Below are 20,669 nucleotides of genomic sequence, written 5' to 3' on the forward strand. Positions count from 1 at the left end.
CAAAGACCTCTAAAAGCGGAGGCATCTGCTCTATGGTCAACCAACCAACTCTTCAGTTCCTGCTCTCCCTACCTGGAATATATCAGGTGTTAAATGCAGACCCTACTACCTCCCAAGAGAATTGACATCGGCTATTTTCATTGGCGTATACGTCCTACCATCAACTAACGCCAACACAGCCATATCAGAACGCTATGCCTATATATACTGTGTGGAAAATTCAAACCCAGATGCGGTTGTCATCGATTTTGGCGACTTTAACCTCATTAGCCTGTCTGTGGTCCTCCCTAGCTACGTCCAACAGGTCACCTGCATGAGTAGGGACCATAACACGCTGGACCATTGCTATGTGGCAATGAGAGACGCTTACCATTCACCCCGCGGGTGTTTGTAGCTACACAGTAGACGTGAGCTATCAAAGGTGTGCCGAATGTGGATTCCACCTATCCTTTGCGTGGCCAAAGATTCTGATTGTTATTAATATTCTTTCAACATGGTGGCAATGTGACATCATCATGTCATTTGTAATGGAATAGACTGGTAAAAAGATGAAAACATATATTTAAAACTAATCTTTGTGTTTTTATTCATTAATAAGATCAATATGTCAGCTTTTTTTTATTACTTTATAATTTTTTGCTCAATTTTTTGTTTGTTTATTTTATTTTTACAATGCCATAAAAAAATAAGTGTGTTCAGCAAATAGCCCCCAGGCCACACTTTGCCTTCCTGGTGAAATAAATAAAGTAGTGGTGTTCAAAGTGTTGCCAAATGACAGAAGAGTGGCTCTAAGCTGTGGTTTTTCTAGCACTTATGGAAGTGATAAAGGTTGGCTTTCACGCTTCTGGAGGTTTTCTGCACGCTGTGGTGGTAATGCACACTTCCTAGACTTTTTGGTGGCAGCTCTCTGCTTTCACCTACCAATACTTTTGTGATCGCTTGTATTTGATTAGAGTATAAATGCATCACACAAGATACACCTCGTTCACTCTTAATATACTTACTTAATTTAACAACAAAGTGGATAACGTGCATCACAGATCATTTCTGCTATGTCTTATCTGTCAAAAAACAGGCGTGTATGAGGTGTTTTGTGAAACCAAGTTATGCCACACCTGTGTTTATAAATGTACAGTTTGTGCAAGTCTATATATGTATAAATGTACAGTTTATACAAGTAGTGTTAGCGTATGTGTATAAATGTACAGTTTATACAAGTAGTGTTAGGGTATACATTTATAAATGTACATACACTAACACTACTTGTATTAACTACATTTATACACGTATACGCTGACACTACTTGTATAAACTGTACATTTATACACGTATACGCTGACACTACTTGTATAAACTGTACATTTATAAACATACACTGACACTACTTGTATAAACTCTACATTTATACACGTATATGCTGACACTACTTGTATAAACTCTACATTTATACACGTATACACTAACACTACTTGTATAAACTGTACATGTATACACGTATACACTGACACTACTTGTATAAACTGTACATTTATACACGTATACACTAACACTACTTGTATAAACTGTACATTTATACACGTATACACTAACACTACTTGTATAAACTGTACATTTATACACGTAAACACTGACACTACTTGTATAAACTGTACATTTATACACGTATACACAGACACTACTTGTATAAACTACATTTATAAACATATACACTAACACTACTCGTATAAACTGTACATTTATAAACATATACACTGACACTACTTGTATAAACTGTACATTTATAAACATATAAGCTGACACTACTATAAACTGAACATTTATACACATATACACTAACACCACTTGTATAAACTACATGTATACACATATACACTGACACTACTTGTATAAACTGTACATTTATACACATATACACTACCACTACTTGTATAAACTGTACATTTATACATGTATACACAGACACTACTTGTATAAACTGTACATTTATAAACATATACACTAACACTACTTGTATAAACTGTACATTTATACACATATACACTGACACTACTTGTATAAACTGTACATTTATACACATATACACTACCACTACTTGTATACACTGTACATTTATACATGTATACACAGACACTACTTTTATAAACATATACACTAACACTACTTGTATAAACTGTACATTTTTACACGTATACACAGACACTACTTGTATAAACTGTACATTTATAAACATATACACTAACACTACTTGTATTAACTACATTTATACACGTATACGCTGACACTACTTGTATAAACTCTACATTTATACACGTATACGCTGACACTACTTGTATAAACTCTACATTTATAAACATACACTGACACTACTTGTATAAACTCTACATTTATACACGTATATGCTGACACTACTTGTATAAACTGTACATTTATACACGTATACACTAACACTACTTTTATAAACTGTACATGTATACACGTATACACTGACACTACTTGTATAAACTGTACATTTAAACACGTATACACTAACACTACTTGTATAAACTGTACATTTATACACGTATACACTAACACTACTTGTATAAACTGTACATTTATACACGTAAACACTGACACTACTTGTATAAACTGTACATTTATACACGTATACACAGACACTACTTGTATAAACTACATTTATAAACATATACACTACCACTTATCGTATAAACTGTACATTGATAAACATATACACTAACACTACTTGTATAAACTGTACATTTATAAACATATAAGCTGACACTACTATAAACTGAACATTTATACACATATACACTAACACCACTTGTATAAACTACATGTATACACATATACACTGACACTACTTGTATAAACTGTACATTTATACACATATACACTACCACTACTTGTATAAACTGTACATTTATACATGTATACACAGACACTACTTTTATAAACATATACACTAACACTACTTGTATAAACTGTACATTTTTACACGTATACACAGACACTACTTGTATAAACTGTACATTTATAAACATATACACTAACACTACTTGTATAAACTGTACATTTATACACATATACACTGACACTACTTGTATAAACTGTACATTTATACACGTATACACTACCACTACTTGTATACACTGTACATTTATACATGTATACACAGACACTACTTTTATAAACATATACACTAACACTACTTGTATAAACTGTACATTTTTACACATATACACAGACACTACTTGTATAAACTGTACATTTATAAACATATACACTAACACTACTTGTATTAACTACATTTATACACGTATACGCTGACACTACTTGTATAAACTGTACATTTATACACGTATACGCTGACACTACTTGTATAAACTCTACATTTATAAACATACACTGACACTACTTGTATAAACTCTACATTTATACACGTATATGCTGACACTACTTGTATAAACTGTACATTTATACACGTATGCACTAACACTACTTGTATAAACTGTACATGTATACACGTCTCCACTGACACTACTTGTATAAACTGTACATTTAAACACGTATACACTAACACTACTTGTATAAACTGTACATTTATACACGTATACACTAACACTACTTGTATAAACTGTACATTTATACACGTAAACACTGACACTACTTGTATAAACTGTACATTTATACACGTATACACAGACACTACTTGTATAAACTACATTTATAAACATATACACTACCACTTATCGTATAAACTGTACATTGATAAACATATACACTGACACTACTTGTATAAACTGTACATTTATAAACATATAAGCTGACACTACTTCTATAAACTGTACATTTATACACATATACACTAACACCACTTGTATAAACTACATGTATACACATATACACAGACACTACTTGTATAAACTGTACATTTATACACATATACACTAACACTACTTGTATAAACTGTACATTTATACACATATACACTGACACTACTTGTATAAACTGTACATTTATACATGTATACACTTTTAATTTTCCTGAGGGAACTTTCCTAAGGGAATCAATAAAGTACTATCTATCTAACTGTACATGTATACACTGACACTACTTGTGTACATGTATAAATGTACAATGAATAAAAGTACCGGTAGTGGTAGTGTATGCAAGTATAAATGTACAGTTTATAGAAGTAGTGGTAATGTATGCATGTAAAAATGTACAGTTTATACAAGTACTGTTAGTTTGTACATGTACAGTGAATTAACTGTATCGCAGAAACCAAATACTATACATAACAAAACTGATTAAAAATGGTCATGGTGGATTATTTGGGTATATAGTATTTAAGGGTGTTAAAAAGAACAGCAAATTAGACATAACCGAACCAAGAACCGTGACCACAAGCTGTAATAAGATCTGAACCCTGGATCTTGTGAAGCGTTCCAGCCCTAACAAACACTTTGTCTTTTCCAGCCTTGGTGGTGGTCACTATCGTCAACTATATCCTGTCTTTCATTGCTGCTGTTCTCTTCTTCATCTTCTACACCAAAGCTGATGATTGCTTCATCAACAAGTTCTTCATCAGCTTCAACATGTTGTTGTGCACAGTGGCCTCTGTTATCTCTGTGCTGCATAAAGTACAGGTACAGCACACATGGAAACACTCGACACATGCACTATACCACGGGTCGGCAACCCAAAATGTTGAAAGAGCCAAATTGGACCAAAAATACAAAAAAGTAATCTGTCCGGAGCCGCAAAAAATTTAAGTGTTATAATGATGGCAACACATGATGTAAGTGGCTAATTAGCTATATTAGCCTACTATCAAAATGACTTTAAAAGTCTTATATAAGTGTGATAATGATGGCAACACATGATGTAAGTGTCTATATTGGCTATATTAGCCTACTATCAAAATGACTATGTGTCGCAGGCTGACGCAAATCTTCGTTGACAGAAATATTGAAATGTAATATTTATTCAACACATTTTTACAACTTTGGAAAACATTAGTAAAACTTCTCAGAGGGTGAGATAACTCCTGGAAATGACTGTCTTAGAATGGCCAAAGGTATAGATGTGTGTGTCCAAGTTAAAGGAAACTGCAGGTTGTCTTCTTCTAATGGATTTATTACAATCTTTGCAAGCTGGCTAACGTTTGCTGTGGTCTGGAACAACATGGCAGACATGCAGCCAATATTACATACAGATAATGTGTCATGAAACATGGAAAAATAAACTAAATGAGCTCAAATATACCTACAAACGAAATATAATGATGCAATATGTACATACAGCTAGCCTAAATAGCATGTTAACATCGGTTAGCTTGCAGTCATGCAGTGACCAAATATGCCTGATTAGCACTCCAACAAGTCAATAACATCAACAAAGCGCACCTTTGTGCATTCACGCACAGTATACAACGTTTGGTGGGCAAAATCAGACGAAGAAGGAGTGGCATAAAACACGTCTTTCTGTGGCAGTGTCGGAGAAAGTTGTACATATAAACAAACTGTTGAGTCACAGTCCACACAACGGTGATTTCAAGGGGCGCTGAAATTAGTAGGACAAAACGGCGCTCGCCAAATAGTCTCATCAGTGAAGCATAAACATAATAAACAGTGGGCTTTCTAACAATTAGGAAGGTTTGTGTCGTGTTTGTCCTCCTACAGAAACCATATTACAACGAAAAATATATTTTTTACCCCATTTTTTTTCTATTTCCATACATTTTTGAAAAAGCTCCATGGAGCCACCAGGGCGCCGCTAAGGAGTCGCATGTGACTCTAGAGCCGTGGGTTGCTGACCCCCCCACTATACCGTACAGTGCTGCCTCGGTTTTCATACCTTTTAGTAGAATTTGCTTTCAGGTGAAGATTTTCATTTGAATATGTTTGGGTTTTAGTTAAGGTTGTCACGATACTGTACCAGAATTTCAGTACCGGTAGTCTATACTGATACTGTGACTTTCCATGATTTCAATACTTATTAAATACCACGATACAAATAAAAAAAAACTGCAACCATGTACTTTTAGATTGTGTTTACATTGCAGGCCAAAGTGGCCCAAATATGATTTATTTGAAATTAGATTTTTTTCCAGATGACTTTTTTCACTGCAAGTAAAATGTGATTTTTACCAGACTCCAGTGTAAACGCGCATGTGGCCCCAATGTGGCCTCAACGTCATTTAGACTGTCCGCCCTGAGATCGGTAAGTCGCTTTTAATAGATTTATTACAATCTTTGGCAAGCTAGGTAATGTTTGCTGTGGTCTGGAACAACATGGCACACATGGGGCGGTATAGCTCGGTTGGTACAGTGGCCGTGCCAGCAACTTGAGGGTTCCAGGTTCGATCCCCGCTTCCGCCATCCTAGTCACTGCTGTTGTGTCCTTGGGCAAGACACTTTACCCACCTGCTCCCAGTGCCACCCACACTGGTTTAAATGTAACTTAGATATTGGGTTTCACTATGTAAAAGTGCTTTGAGTCACTAGAGAAAAGCGCTATATAAATATAATTCACTTCACACTTCACATGGCACACAAACAACTATCTGAAATGCAGCCGATATTACATACAGATAATGTGTCATGAGACATGCAAAACTAAATTATATACAAAGAGGATACAAGTAAAGGAAATTAAATAAGCTCAAATATACCTACAAATGAGGCATAATGATGTATGTATGTACACTACCGTTCAAAAGTTTAGGGTCACATTGAAATGTCCTTATTTTTGAAGGAAAAGCACTGTACTTTTCAATGAAGATAACTTTAAACTAGTCTTAACTTTAAAGAAATACACTCTATACATTGCTAATGTGGTAAATGACTATTCTAGCTGCAAATGTCTGGTTTTTGGTGCAATATCTACATAGGTGTATAGAGGCCCATTTCCAGCAACTATCACTCCAGTGTTCTAATGGTACAATGTGTTTGCTCATTGGCTCAGAAGGCTAATTGATGATTAGAAAACCCTTGTGCAATCATGTTCACACATCTGAAAACAGTTTAGCTCGTTACAGAAGCTACAAAACTGACCTTCCTTTGAGCAGATTGAGTTTCTGGAGCATCACATTTGTGGGGTCAATTAAATGCTCAAAATGGCCAGAAACAGAGAACTTTCATTTGAAACTCGACAGTCTATTCTTGTTCTTAGAAATGAAGGCTATTCCACAAAATTGTTTGGGTGACCCCAAACTTTTGAACGGTAGTGTATGTATGTATGTACTTACAGCTAGACTAAATAGCATGTTAGCATTGATTAGCTTGCAGTCATGCACTGACCAAATATGCCTGATTAGCACTCCAACAAGTCAATAACATCAACAAAGATCACCTTTGTGCATTCACGCACAGCAAAAAACTTTTGGTGGACAAAATGAGAAAGAAGGAGTGGAAGATTTTACATGTAAACAAACTGTTGCGTCACTGTCCACACTATGGTGAGTTCAAGAACCGCCAAAATTAGTAGGACAAAACGATGTTTGCCAAATACTCATCAGTGAAGCATACACACAAACATATTAAACAGTGGGCTTTCTAACAATTGGGAAGGTTTGTGTTATGTTTGTCCTCAAACAAAAAACATTTCAAAACAAAAAAAATATTTCCCCCCCATCTTTTTCCATTTTTAATCCTTTTTTAAACATGCTCCAGGGAGCCACTAGGGTGGCACTAGAGAGCCGCATGCGACTCGAGAGCCGCGGATTGCTGACACGGTCTCGCTAAACAATCAAAGCCAATATGGCGCTTACCAGCTGTCCTCAGTGCGTGCATGTGATCGCATCATTTGGAGTAAACAAAGTCGTTATCGTTCTTGTAAATAACACTAGTACAACTTTGATAAAGAAGGTAAGAAGCACTTTTGAATTCAATAAGGAAGTCCTAACCCCTCTTCCTGACCCTCTGGGGCACACATAATTTAATAGCAGTTAAGTGCCACCAGGACGAAAAAAGACCTCAGGGTCTATAAAAAAAAATGTTTGGATACATATTTTGTTTTGCTAAAATCTCTCAACTTTTGTCCGCAATTAAAAAAGCCAACATGTTTATTGTCAACCCTTTGAAAAACCATGTGAATAATTATGTAAGTGTTTTTATTTTAAAAAATTTGCATAAAGTGAGTTATCAGTATAGTAAATTCAAAGGGGCTGGAGTGCTGGGGTAAAGATCAGCCTAAGGCACACACCTGTGCAATAACCATGCTGTATAATCAGCATCTTGATATGCCACACCTGTGAGGTGGGATGGGTTATCTTGGCAAAAAAGAAGTGCTCATTAATAGATTTAAACATATTTGTGAACAATATTTGAGAGGAATAGGTATTTTGTCCCCGTGACCCCGAAAAGGACAAATGGTAGAAAATGGATGGATGGAGGTATTTTGTGTGTATAGTAAAAGTTTTAGATCTTCTAGTTCAACTCATGAAAAATGGGAGCAAAAACAACTGTTGCGTTTAAATGTTTGTTCATTATTTTTACATATATATATTAGTGATGGGTTGATGAGGCGTCATGAAGCGTTTCGACACATTGCAAAACTGTATTGATACTGTGTCGATACTGTGTCACTAAATACTGTCAATCTGCTGGACATTAAAAATCCCTACAGGCAACCTATGGACCGACTCAACTGACACTGATTTTATGACCTAGTATATACAATAATATAAACCAAGTCATTGTATTTCATTTAGGATTATTTCATATCTTCATTTAAATAAAAATAAATTTTTATCTTTTTTAGATACAGTCAACAAATAATGTGAACATGTATCATAACATGGAAATCTAAGAGAACGTGCTGTGAATGAGGATGCTTGTGGACTGGGAATTGTATTTTTATTTTTTTTACACATTTATATTTAAAAAAAACAGTTTTTCCAACGTATTACATTTTAGACGATTTCTCTTCTTAGTTATTATTTCTCCGGCTGTAGAAAAGACCCGCTCACAGGGCACAGAAGAGGCGTCAGTGCGACACAGTTCACGTATCGGTCACGTGACCGAAACAGCTCATGATCGGTCACGTGACTTTCTAATGAGCTCGACGCATGCGCCGATGCATCTGTGTTGCGGGACCCATCACTAATATATATATGTACATATATATATATACATATATTTTTTTATTTTTTTTATCAGTTTTTTAAAATTATGAATTATTTAAAATCGGGATGAATAAGAATCGAGATTCAGCTGAGAATCAATGTTTTTGTTCCCTTCTTGTATTTACTGTTTGAAATTTGATGGGACAATTTTGGTCAAGTGTTTGTCACAGAACTTTGATGCGGTGGGGGTTTCTCCAAGGGTGAATTTAATTCTTTGCATGTATTTTTTTCAAGCTGACACTGCAAATACAGTATATCATTTGGAAATCTCCTCAAACTATTCAGATTTTTTTCTTTGCTTGCTCAAAGGATCTGAAATGTGATTTTATTTTTATTTTTTTTCAAATGGAGTTCCATATAGACTGATTGTAACTGAATGTCATGCATGTTGTGTTTGGCAGGAATGTCAGCCTCGCTCTGGTCTCCTGCAGTCGTCCATCATCACCCTGTACACCATGTTCCTCACCTGGTCTGCCATGAGCAACGAACCAGGTCAATGACTTGCAGGCGTCTAGTAGATTGTACACGCATCATAAATCATTGGATAATAACGTGATTCAAAGTATATATCGCAGTCAAAGAAGTCTCACTACTGTTAGGAAATATTTCAGTGTTAGGAAATATTTCAGTGCTTGCTTTATGAATATGGATTTATTTTTGTGCCAAATGAAACAATAGACAATTAATAAAATAATAAACCATGTAAAAACAAGGTAACATAACAATTTACGGTAAATGTCAACCAGCCATGGGAAATCCCACAGCACTCATTAGACATGAAAAGTATTTGTTGTGGTTGTGGTCTACCTTGCCTTCCAATCAATTAGATCATTGGCCCCGCCCACCACCTGATTGACGACTGACAGATTATTTTCTGACGTTGCTGTCAATGTTGGCGCTCAATGACACAAAAGACCACAATAGAAAATCTATCATTAAATTCATTAGAAATATGTCAACCAATAAATAAGAAAAAGATCACATGAATATGTTTTCAAATGAATAAGAAATTAATTATATAATAGGTCATTAAATAAATGATAAATGGATAAAATAAATAAAAATATTTAATTATACAAATAGGGGAACAATCCAATGAGTCATTAAATAAATAAAAAGGTCAATCAAATAAATACAGCTCGTCAAATAAATAAATTTAAAAAAACGAATAAAGGATAAATAATACACAAATACATAGATCAAATAATTAATAAATAAGTCATCATATAAATTATGAATAAATCAAATTATAAATAGATCATCACATAAATTGTAAATAAATCAAATAAATAAGAAAAATATAATCAAATACTTAAAGTCGATCATCTAATAAAATAATAGATCAAGTATTGTAAATAACAAATATTTTATCAAATAAATAATACATGAACTACTGTAAACCCAAAATTCATCACAAAAGTCGGTAAAATAGATAAACAAGAAATATGTCATCACATAAATAGCACAGATCAAATAAATTATAAATATGTTGTCAAATAAGAATTATATCATAAAACAAAAACAAATAGAAATAGTTGAATATATAAGAAATATTCCATCAAATAAATAAGAAATAAATCAAGTAATGTAAATTTTAAAAAAATAGGTCATCAAATAAATAATAAAAATTGATCAAATAAATAAGAAATACATCAAATGATTAAAAAAATATATAAAATGTTAAAAAAATAGGTCGTCAAATGAATAAGGAAAAAAGATCATAAAGTACAGAAAATGTTTCAATGAAATCATTTGAGAGTATATTTACCAAATTTGAATATTGAACAGTTTGATGAACGCCTGCATATGATGTTTAGATTGATGATGTATTTCTGTGTAGATTTAATATACAGTGGTTATGAGTTTGATTGGTTCTGTGACGGAGGTTCCTACCTTGAAAAAACGTCTATTGCGAAAGGCGTCACCCTTTTGAAATGAAAGAAAATGTACTCATTTGGTACTTGCCACCCAAATCATCCCAATTTTAACATGTAACCTTCCTTTTAAAAACAAAACAAACTTTTCGGTAAAAGGAATTGTATGAAAAACAATACAATATATACAATGTAGTACAAACAACTACAGTAGTTTTAAGACGTAATGTAATAATAATGTACAACATTTACGTGGGGGAGTGAACTGCGACGGTGTCTCCTTCCTGTTGCTTCTCTGTCAAACACACCAACTTTCGTGGATAAATGTCCACAAAATGTAGATTCTATTTTTGGCGTTATCGACTCATTCTGCTTCGGTATGGTGCAGACTTGCAGTGATACGCTTCAACTGCTTCACCAAGTTAGCTAGCTACACGCTCTGTCATGTATTTGATGATTTATTTATCTAATTCAATGAATATCAATTCACTTCTTTTTATTACTGTCCTTAACACTCTTTTTCTTCCTTCCTGTGCTTGGAAAACAAAGTTATGTCCGTCTCTAGCTACAAGCTAATTCTAGCGAGTCGGACCGGATGTTTTGGTTGGATTTAATGAGGTTCACTGTGACATTTGGTTGGATTTAATGAGGTTCACTGTGACATTTGCTACGCCAACGAGCGGCATTGAGGCTTGTAACACAAATGTTTGCGCTTACCCTGAAGCATAACAATCTAAAAAAAAAGTTTAAGCTGCGGCACTCGTATATTCCCAAGGGACCACTTAGCAAAGTCACATTTTTGAAGTAGAAATAATGTGACAGCGTTTACAGTATTTTCTTTAACACCATTGCTGGTCTTTTTGATTTCAAGATCGGACATGCAACCCAAGCCTGCTGAGTATCTTTCAGCAGATGGCAGGGCCCACTGTGGCCCCCGTGGAGGTGGACAACCAGACTGCTGTGGTGATCATTGGCACGGAGGAACCCGTCCTCACATCGCCTTACCTGCAGTGGTGGGATGCTCAGAGCATCGTGGGGCTCGCTATATTCGTCTTATGCATCATCTACTCAAGGTGTGTTTACAGTTTGGAAACAGTATTCAATGCAGTATAAACACATGCATAGTGTTTTCTCACTCTTTGTTACCTCCACCAGGGGGTTATTTAACTGTTGCTATGTGTTTTTCTGTTAGTTAGTTACCAAGCAACATAGCTCAAAATGTTAGTGCGGATTTTGATAACACCTTTTTTTGTCATATTTCAAAGTTGAAATTCATATATACAGTACATATATCTATAGTGAATTGCATAATTAATCTGCATATATACATAATTAATCAGATATTTTTTTGATTAATCACATGAATTAACTTGTTGTTTTTGACAGCCTATACAGTTGTGGTCAAAAGTTGACATACACTTGTAAAGAACATAATGTCATGGCTGTGTTGAGTGTCCAATAATTTCTACAAGTCTTTATTTTTTTGTGATAGAGTGATTGGAGCACATACTTGTTGGTCACAAAAAACATTCATGATGTTTGGTTCTTTTATTAATTTACTATGGGGCTACTGAATATGTGACCAAATCTGCTGGGTCAAAAGTATACATACAGCAATGTTAATATTTGGTTACATGTCCCTTGGCAAGTTTCACTGCAATAAGGCGCTTTTGGTAGCCCTCCACAAGCCTCTGGTTGAATTTTTGACCACTCCTCTTGACAAAATTGGTGCAGTTCAGCTAAATTTGTTGGTTTTCTGACATGGACTTGTTTCTTCAGCATTGTCCACACGTTTAAGTCAGGACTTTGGGAAGGCCATTCTAAAACCTTAAAGGCCTACTGAAATGAATTTGTTTTATTTAAACGGGGATAGCAGATCCATTCTATGTGTCATACTTGATCATTTCGCGATATTTCCATATTTTTGCTGAAAGGATTTAGTAGAGAACATCGACGATAAAGTTTGCTACTTTTGGTCGCTGATAAAAAAAGCCTTGCCTGTACCGAAAGTAGCGTGACGTCGCAGGTTGAAAGGCTCCTCACATTTCCCCATTGTTTACACCAGCAGCAAGAGCGATTCGGACGGAGAAAGTGACGATTACCCCATTAATTTGAGCGAGGATGAAAGATTTGTGGATGAGGAACGTGAGAGTGAAGGACTAGAGTGCAGTGCAGGACGTATCTTTTTTCGCTCTGACCGTAACTTAGGTACAAGGGCTCATTGGATTCCACACTTTCTCCTTTTTCTATTGTGGATCACGGATTTGTATTTTAAACCACCTCGGATACTATATCCTCTTGAAAATGAGAGTCGAGAACGCAAAATGGACATTCACAGTGACTTTTATCTCCATGACAATACATCGGCAAAGCACTTTAGCTACGGAGCTAACCTGATAACATCGGGCTTAACTGCAGATAGAAACAAAAGAAATAAACCCCTGACTGGAAGGATAGACAGAAAATCAACAATACTATTAAACCATGGACCTGTAACTACATGGTTAATGCTTTCCAGCCTGGCGAAGCTTAACAATGCTGTTGCTAACGACGCCATTGAAGCTAACTTAGCTACGGGACCTCACAGAGCTATGCTAAAAACATTAGCTATCCACCTACACCAGCCGGCCCTCATCTGCTCATCAACACTCTCCTTTTTCTATTGTAGATCACAGATTTGTATTTTAAAACACCTCGGATACTATATCCTCTTGAAAATGAGAGTCGAGAACGCGAAATGGACATTCAGTGCCTTTTATCTCCACGACAATACATCGGCGAAATGCTTTAGCTACGAGCTAACGTGATAGCATCTTGCTTTAACTGCAGATAGAAACAAAATAAATAAACCCCTGACTGGAAGGATAGACAGAAAATCAACAATACTATTAAACCGTGGACATGTAAATACACGGTTAATGCTTTCCAGGCTGGCGAAGGTTAACAATGCTGTGCTAACGACGCCATTGAAGCTAACTTAGCAACCGGACTGCACAGAGCTATGCTAAAAACATTAGCTCTCCACCTACGCCAGCCAGCCCTCATTTGCTCATCAACACCCGTGCTCACCTGCGTTCCAGCGATCGACGGTGCGACGAAGGACTTCACCCGATCATCGATGCGGTCGGCGGCTAGCGTCGGATAGCGCGTCTGCTATCCAAGTCAAAGTCTTCCTGGTTGTGTTGCTGCAGCCATCCGCTAATACACCGATCCCACCTACAGCTTTCTTCTTTGCAGTCTTCATTGTTCATTAAACAAATTTCAAAAGATTCACCAACACAGATGTCCAGAATACTGTGGGATTTTGCGATGAAAACAGAGCATTTTGTATTGGATACAATGGTGTCCGAATACTTCCGTTTCAACCATTGACGTCACGCGCATACGTCATCATACATAGACGTTTTCAACCGGAAGTTTTGCGGGAAATTTTAAATTGCACTTTATAAGTTAACCCGGCCGTATTGGCATGTGTTGCAATGTTAAGATTTCATCATTGATATATAAACTATCAGACTGCGTGGTCGGTAGTAGTGGGTTTCAGTAGGCCTTTAATTCTAGCCTGATTTAGCCATTTCTTTACCACTTTTGACATGTGTTTGGGGTCATTGTCCTGTTGGAACACCCAACTGCGCCCAAGACCCAACCTCCGGGCTAATGATTTTAGGTTGTCCTGAAGAATTTGGAGGTAATCCTCCTTTTTTACTCTCTGTAAAGCACCGGTTCCATTGGCAGCAAAACAGGCCCAGTGCATACTACTACCACCACCATGCTTGACAGTAAGAATGGTGTTCCTGGGATTAAAGGCCTCACCTTTTCTCCTCCAAACATATTGCTGGGTATTGTGGCCAAACAGCTCAATTTTTGTTTCATCTGACATCACATGGACAAAAATAAGACCTTCTGGAGGAAAGTTCTGTGGTCAGATGAAACAAAAATGTAGCTGTTTGGCCACAATATCCAGCAATATGTTTGGAGGAGAAAAGGTGAGGCACATATATATGATGCACATCTCGTCAGAACAACAATGTTTCGTTCAAAAGACTGGTTCATAATTTTATATTCTTTTTAAAATTCCACTGGTGGCTACTCGTTTCTATCATGGAAACAATCAGTGGCAGCAACTAGATTGGATCAGAATTTTTCAGATTTACTTGAATAATTCCCGAGAGGGAAAAGCGGTAGAAAATGGATGGATGGAATTAGGAAATACTGTTTGTAAACATACTGTGTACATACATCTACTGATGCCTAGTCTGGACACATCCTCAGTGACCTCTCGTATTCACCGGGTGTTTCGGGTCTCTCAACTGGTTATGCGCCCTCCTCCAAGCGACCCAACTGGGGGTGATCAAATCCCCCGGCTTGTGTCCAGACAGCTAGCTAGCTACCATGACTCCAAGGATCTTCTCTTTCTCTCTCCATCGATGCCCAAAATGCTGGAGGCTCTGACCAAGGAACGGGCTGCAAATCCTCTGCAGCCAACCTCCACAGGGAAGCACCTTGCTCTCCAAGCAGCCTGTTGACAGTCGCTGACCAGTCCTGCATACTTGGAGAGCTTACTCTCAAAGGCTTCCTTTCGAAGGCTTCTTCCAGGCGATCTTCCCGCGGGACTGTCAGCTCCAAGAGCACAGCTTGTTTGGTGGACTCAGACACAAGGACAATGTCTGGTCACAGGGTGGTGACTGCGATATGGCTGGGGAACTTCAGCTGGTTTTCAAGGTCCACCAACAACTGCCAGTCTCTTGCAGACGTCGGGAGGCCTGCTGATGTTTTTCTGGCAGGAGTTGGTGTGTTCCCAGCTCTGACAAAAGCATAGGTTTTCTTGGAGGGGTGGAACTGTTTTGCCCATGCCAGTCCTGCGCTAACGGCTTCAGCGACGGCGATGTAATTTATTAGAATTTATTTTTGTAAATTGAATGAGGTAATGCCATATCTTCAGGCGTTGACAGTAAAATTATTATTGGGATTTTTTTTTTTTAGTTTTAATTTTTCCATTTAGAAGTTCGAAAAAGTTTAAAAAGATTTCAAATTTGATCTTGAAAAATGTGCAGATACCCTGATTATAAAATCACACTGTTGATTTCTCCTCAGCATTCGTTCCTCCAGCACCAGCCAGGTGAACAAACTGACTATGGCCTCCAAAGACTCCACCATCCTGTCAGAGGCTGGAAGTCTGGACTCCTCTGTGGAGACGAGTTTACCGAGGCGTGTGAAGGACAATGAGCAGGACCTGGTCCAATACAGCTACTCCTTTTTTCACTTCATGCTCTTCCTCGCCTCCCTTTACATCATGATGACACTCACCAGCTGGTACAGGTCAGTACGACTCCATCAAGCGCTTTATTCAATCAAATATTTAAAAACAACAATGATCAATAATTTTTGTCATGAAGTCAAGCACTAGCAATGACTTTTTTACTACACTTCACAGACTAAAACAAGTATTACGTCTAACTACAACTACAAACCCCAAAACCAGTGAAGTTGGCACGTTTTAACAACACTCAGTAAATGTTTGGGAACTGAAGAAACCAATTTTTTAAGCATTTCAGGTGGAATTAATTCCCCTTCTTGCTTGATGTACAACTTAAGTTGTTCAACAGTCCGGGGTCTCCGTTGTGGTATTTTAGGCTTCATATTGCGCCACACATTTTCAATGGGAGACAGGTCTGGACTACAGGCAGGCCAGTCTAGTACCCGCACTCTTTTACTATGAAGCCACGCTGTTGTAACACATGGCTTGGCATTGTCTTGCTGAAATAAGCAGGGGCGTTGCTTGGATGGCAACATATGTTGCTCCAAAACCTGTATGTACCTTTCAGCATTAATGGTGCCTTCACAGATGTGTAATTTAACCATGCCTTGGGCACTAATACACCCCCATACCATCACAGATGCTGGCTTTTCAACTTTGCGCCCATAACAATCCATATGGTTCTTTTCCTCTTTGGTCCGGAGGACACGACGTCCGCAATTTCCAAAAACAATTTCAAATGTGGACTCGTCAGACCACAGAACAGTTTTCCACTTTGCATCAGTCCATCTAAGATGGGCTAGGGCCCAGCATTCCTGGGTGTTGTTGATAAATGGCTTTCGCTTTGCATAGTAGAGTTTTAACTTGCACTTACAGATGTAGCGACGATCTGTAGTTACTGACAGTGGTTTTCTGAAGTGGTCCTGAGCCCATGTGGTGATATCCTTTACACACTGATGTCGGTTTTTGATGCAGTACCACCTGAGGGATCGAAGGTCACAGAACATCCCACAGGTGAACAGGCTAATTGGGAACAGGTTGGTGCCATGATTGGGTATAAAAGCAGCTTCCATGAAATGTAATTCACAAACAAGGATGGGGCGAGGGTCACCACTTTGTGAACAAATGCGTGAGAAAATTGTTTAAGAACAACATTTCTCAACCAGCTATTGCAAGGAATTTAGGGATTTCACCATCTACGGTCCGTAATATCATCAAAAGGGTTCAGAGAATCTGCATAAATCACTGCACGTAAGCAGCAAGGCTGAAAACCAACATTGAATGCCTGTGACCTTCTATCCCTCAGGCGGTATCAGTTTGTAAAGGATATCACCACATGGGCTCAGGAACACTTCAGAAAACCACTGTCAGTAACTACAGTCCGTCGCTACATCTGTAAGTGCAAGTTAAAACTCTACTATGCAAAGCGAAAGCCATTCATCAACACCCAGAAACGCCGCTGGCTTCGCTGGGCCTGAGCTCATCTAAGATGGACTGATGCAAAGTGGAAAACTGTTCTGTGGTCTGACACATAACAAATTGTTTTTGGAAACTGTGGACGTCGTGTCCCCTGGACCAAAGAGGAAAAGAACCATCCGGACTGTTATAAGCGAGAAGTTGAAAAGCCAGCATCTGTGATGGTATGGGGGTGTATTAGTGCCCAAGACATGGGTAACTTACACATCTGTGAAGGCACCATTAATGCTGAAAGGTACATACAGGTTTTGGAGCAATATATGTTGCCATCCAAGCAACGTTATTATGGACGCCCCTGCTTATTTCAGCAAGACAATGCCAAGCCACGTGTTACAACAGCTTGGCTTTGAAGTAAAAGAGTGTGGGTACTAGACTGGCCTGCCTGTAGTCCAGACCTGTCTCCCATTGAAAATGTGTGGCGCATTATGAAGCCTAAAATACCACAACAGAGACCCCGGACTGTTGAACAACTTAAGCTGTACATCAAGCAAGAATGGGAAAGAATTCCACCTGAAAAACTTCAAAAATTGGTCTCCTCAGTTCCCAAACGTTTACTGAGTGTTGTTAAAAGGAAAGGCCATGTAACACAGTGGTAAAAATGCCCCTGTGACAACTTTTTTGCAATGTGTTGCTGCTTTTAGATTGTAAGTTAATGATTATTTGCAAAAAAAAATTCCCAGTTCTATCATTAAATATCTTGTTTCTGCAGTCTATTCAATTGAATATAGGTTGAAAATTATTTGCAAATCATTGTATTCTGTTTTTATTTACCATTTACACAAAGTGCCAACTTCATTGGTTTTGGGTTTTGTACAAAATTAATAGGAGGAGAGGAGTAGAAGAACCTTTCCTGACAAAGTATCATTGACCCAGACTTTCTGGTTTCTGTTTGATAAGAATAAAATACAAACAATATCAAGCCCAGTATCATTGGGCATTTTTCTTGGAGAAAGTTTAAATGGTATCTTCTACCCATTGAGAACAGACGCTGGCTGGACCACCACGCATATTTAATGAGCCGCAGGTGACGTCATTGAAATCTAAGCAATAGGGCAGATGCCCAATTATTGGAATTTAAAGGCCTACTGAAATGATTTTTTTTTATTTAAACGGGAATAGCAGATCCATTCTATGTGACATACTTGATCATTTCGCGATATTGCCATATTTTTGCTGAAAGGATTTAGTAGAGAAAATCGACGATAAAGTTCACAACTTTTGCTCGCTGATTAAAAAAAGCCTTGCCTGTACCGGAAGTAGCGTGACGTCACAAGAGCTAGGATTCCTCACAATTCCCCATTGTTTACAATGGAGCGAGAGAGATTCGGACCGAGAAAGTGACGATTACCCCATTAATTTGAGCGAGGATGAAAGATTCGTAGATGAGGAACGTTACAGTGAAGGACTTGAGAGGCAGTGATGGACGTATCTTTTTTCGCTCTGACCGTAACTTAGGTACAAGCTGGCTCATTGGATTCCACACTCTCCTTTTTCTATTGTGGATCACGGATTTGTATTTTAAACCACCTCGGATACTATATCCTCTTGAAAATGAGAGTCGAGCACGCGAAATGGACATTTAAAGTGACTTTTATCTCCAAGACAATACATCGGTGACACACTTAGCTACTGAGCTAACGTGTTAGCATCATTCTCAAATGAAGATAGAAACAAAATGAATAAACCCCTGACTGGAAGGATAGACAGAAGACCAACAATAATATTAAACTCTGTACATGTAACTACACGGTTAAAAATTCTCAGCCTGGTAAGGCTTAACTATGCTGTTGCTAACGACGCTAAGGCTGATTTAGCAACTTAGCAACCGTACCTCACAGAACTATGTACTCTCTCCTTTTTCTATTGTGGATCACGGATTTGTATTTTAAACCACCTCGGATACTATATCCTCTTGAAAATGAGAGTCGAGAACGCGAAATGGACATTCAGTGCCTTTTATCTCCACGACAATACATCGGCGAAACGCTTTAGCTACGAGCTAACGTGATAGCATCGTGCTTTAACTGCATATAGAAACAAAAAAAATAAACCCCTGACTGGAAGGATAGATAGAAAATCAACAATACTATTAAACCGTGGACATGTAAATACACGGTTAATGCTTTCCAGGCTGGCGAAGGTTAACAATGCTGTGCTAACGACGCCATTGAAGCCTACTTAGCAACCGGACCACACAGAGCTATGCTAAAAACATTAGCTCTATGCCTACGCCAGCCAGCCCTCATCTGCTCATCAACACCCGTGCTCACCTGCGTTCCAGCGATCGGCGGAAGGACGAAGGACTTCACCCGATGCGTTTGGCGGCCCGGAGACGTAGGAAGTCAAGGTGAGGTCGCCGGCTAGCGCGTCTGCTCTCCAACAAAGTCCTCCTGGTTGTGTTGCTGTAGTCCGCTGCTAATACACCGATCCCACCTACAACTGTCTTCTTTGCAGCCTTCATTGTTCATTAAACAAATTGCAAAAGATGTCCAGAATACTGTGGAATTATGAAATGAAAACAGAGCTTTTGGTATAGGATTCTACGGGGTACCATAACTTCCGTTAAACTGACTACGTCACGCGCATACGTCATCATACCGCGACGTTTCAGCCGGATATTTCCCGGGAAATTTTAAATGTCACTTTATAAGTTAACCCGGCCGTATTGGCATGTGTTGCAATGTTAAGATTTCATCATTGATATATAAACTATCAGACTGCGTGGTCGGTAGTAGTGGGTTTCAGTAGGCCTTTAAATGGCAAAAAAAATAAAATAAATAAACGGCTATTTTGTTTGCCACAATGAAATGAAGCTGATCGTAGGCAATAATAACATTTAAAAAGCAGACTCAGCTGCATATCAAATCAAGCACTTTCTCAGCCCACACAGGCAAGAAAGCAACAACTTTAGGACTAACAGCTAGACATT

At 37.7% G+C, this 20,669-nt stretch overlaps 1 protein-coding gene across 2 annotated transcripts in view; it reads left to right on the forward strand.

Moving 5' to 3' along the window:
* LOC133643051 (serine incorporator 1-like) overlaps positions 1–20,669 on the forward strand; it is a 45,946-nt gene that overhangs the window by 21,422 nt on the left and 3,855 nt on the right. For both annotated transcript variants that reach the window (XM_062037457.1, XM_062037458.1), the window contains exons 6-9: positions 4,483–4,652; positions 9,535–9,625; positions 11,879–12,080; positions 16,102–16,326. In XM_062037457.1, coding sequence (XP_061893441.1) covers positions 4,483–4,652; positions 9,535–9,625; positions 11,879–12,080; positions 16,102–16,326 — 688 coding nt within the window. The remainder of the gene's footprint in view (positions 1–4,482; positions 4,653–9,534; positions 9,626–11,878; positions 12,081–16,101; positions 16,327–20,669) is intronic.

Source organism: Entelurus aequoreus, linkage group LG26 (assembly GCF_033978785.1).
Source record: "Entelurus aequoreus isolate RoL-2023_Sb linkage group LG26, RoL_Eaeq_v1.1, whole genome shotgun sequence".
NCBI classification, from domain to species: domain Eukaryota; kingdom Metazoa; phylum Chordata; class Actinopteri; order Syngnathiformes; family Syngnathidae; genus Entelurus; species Entelurus aequoreus.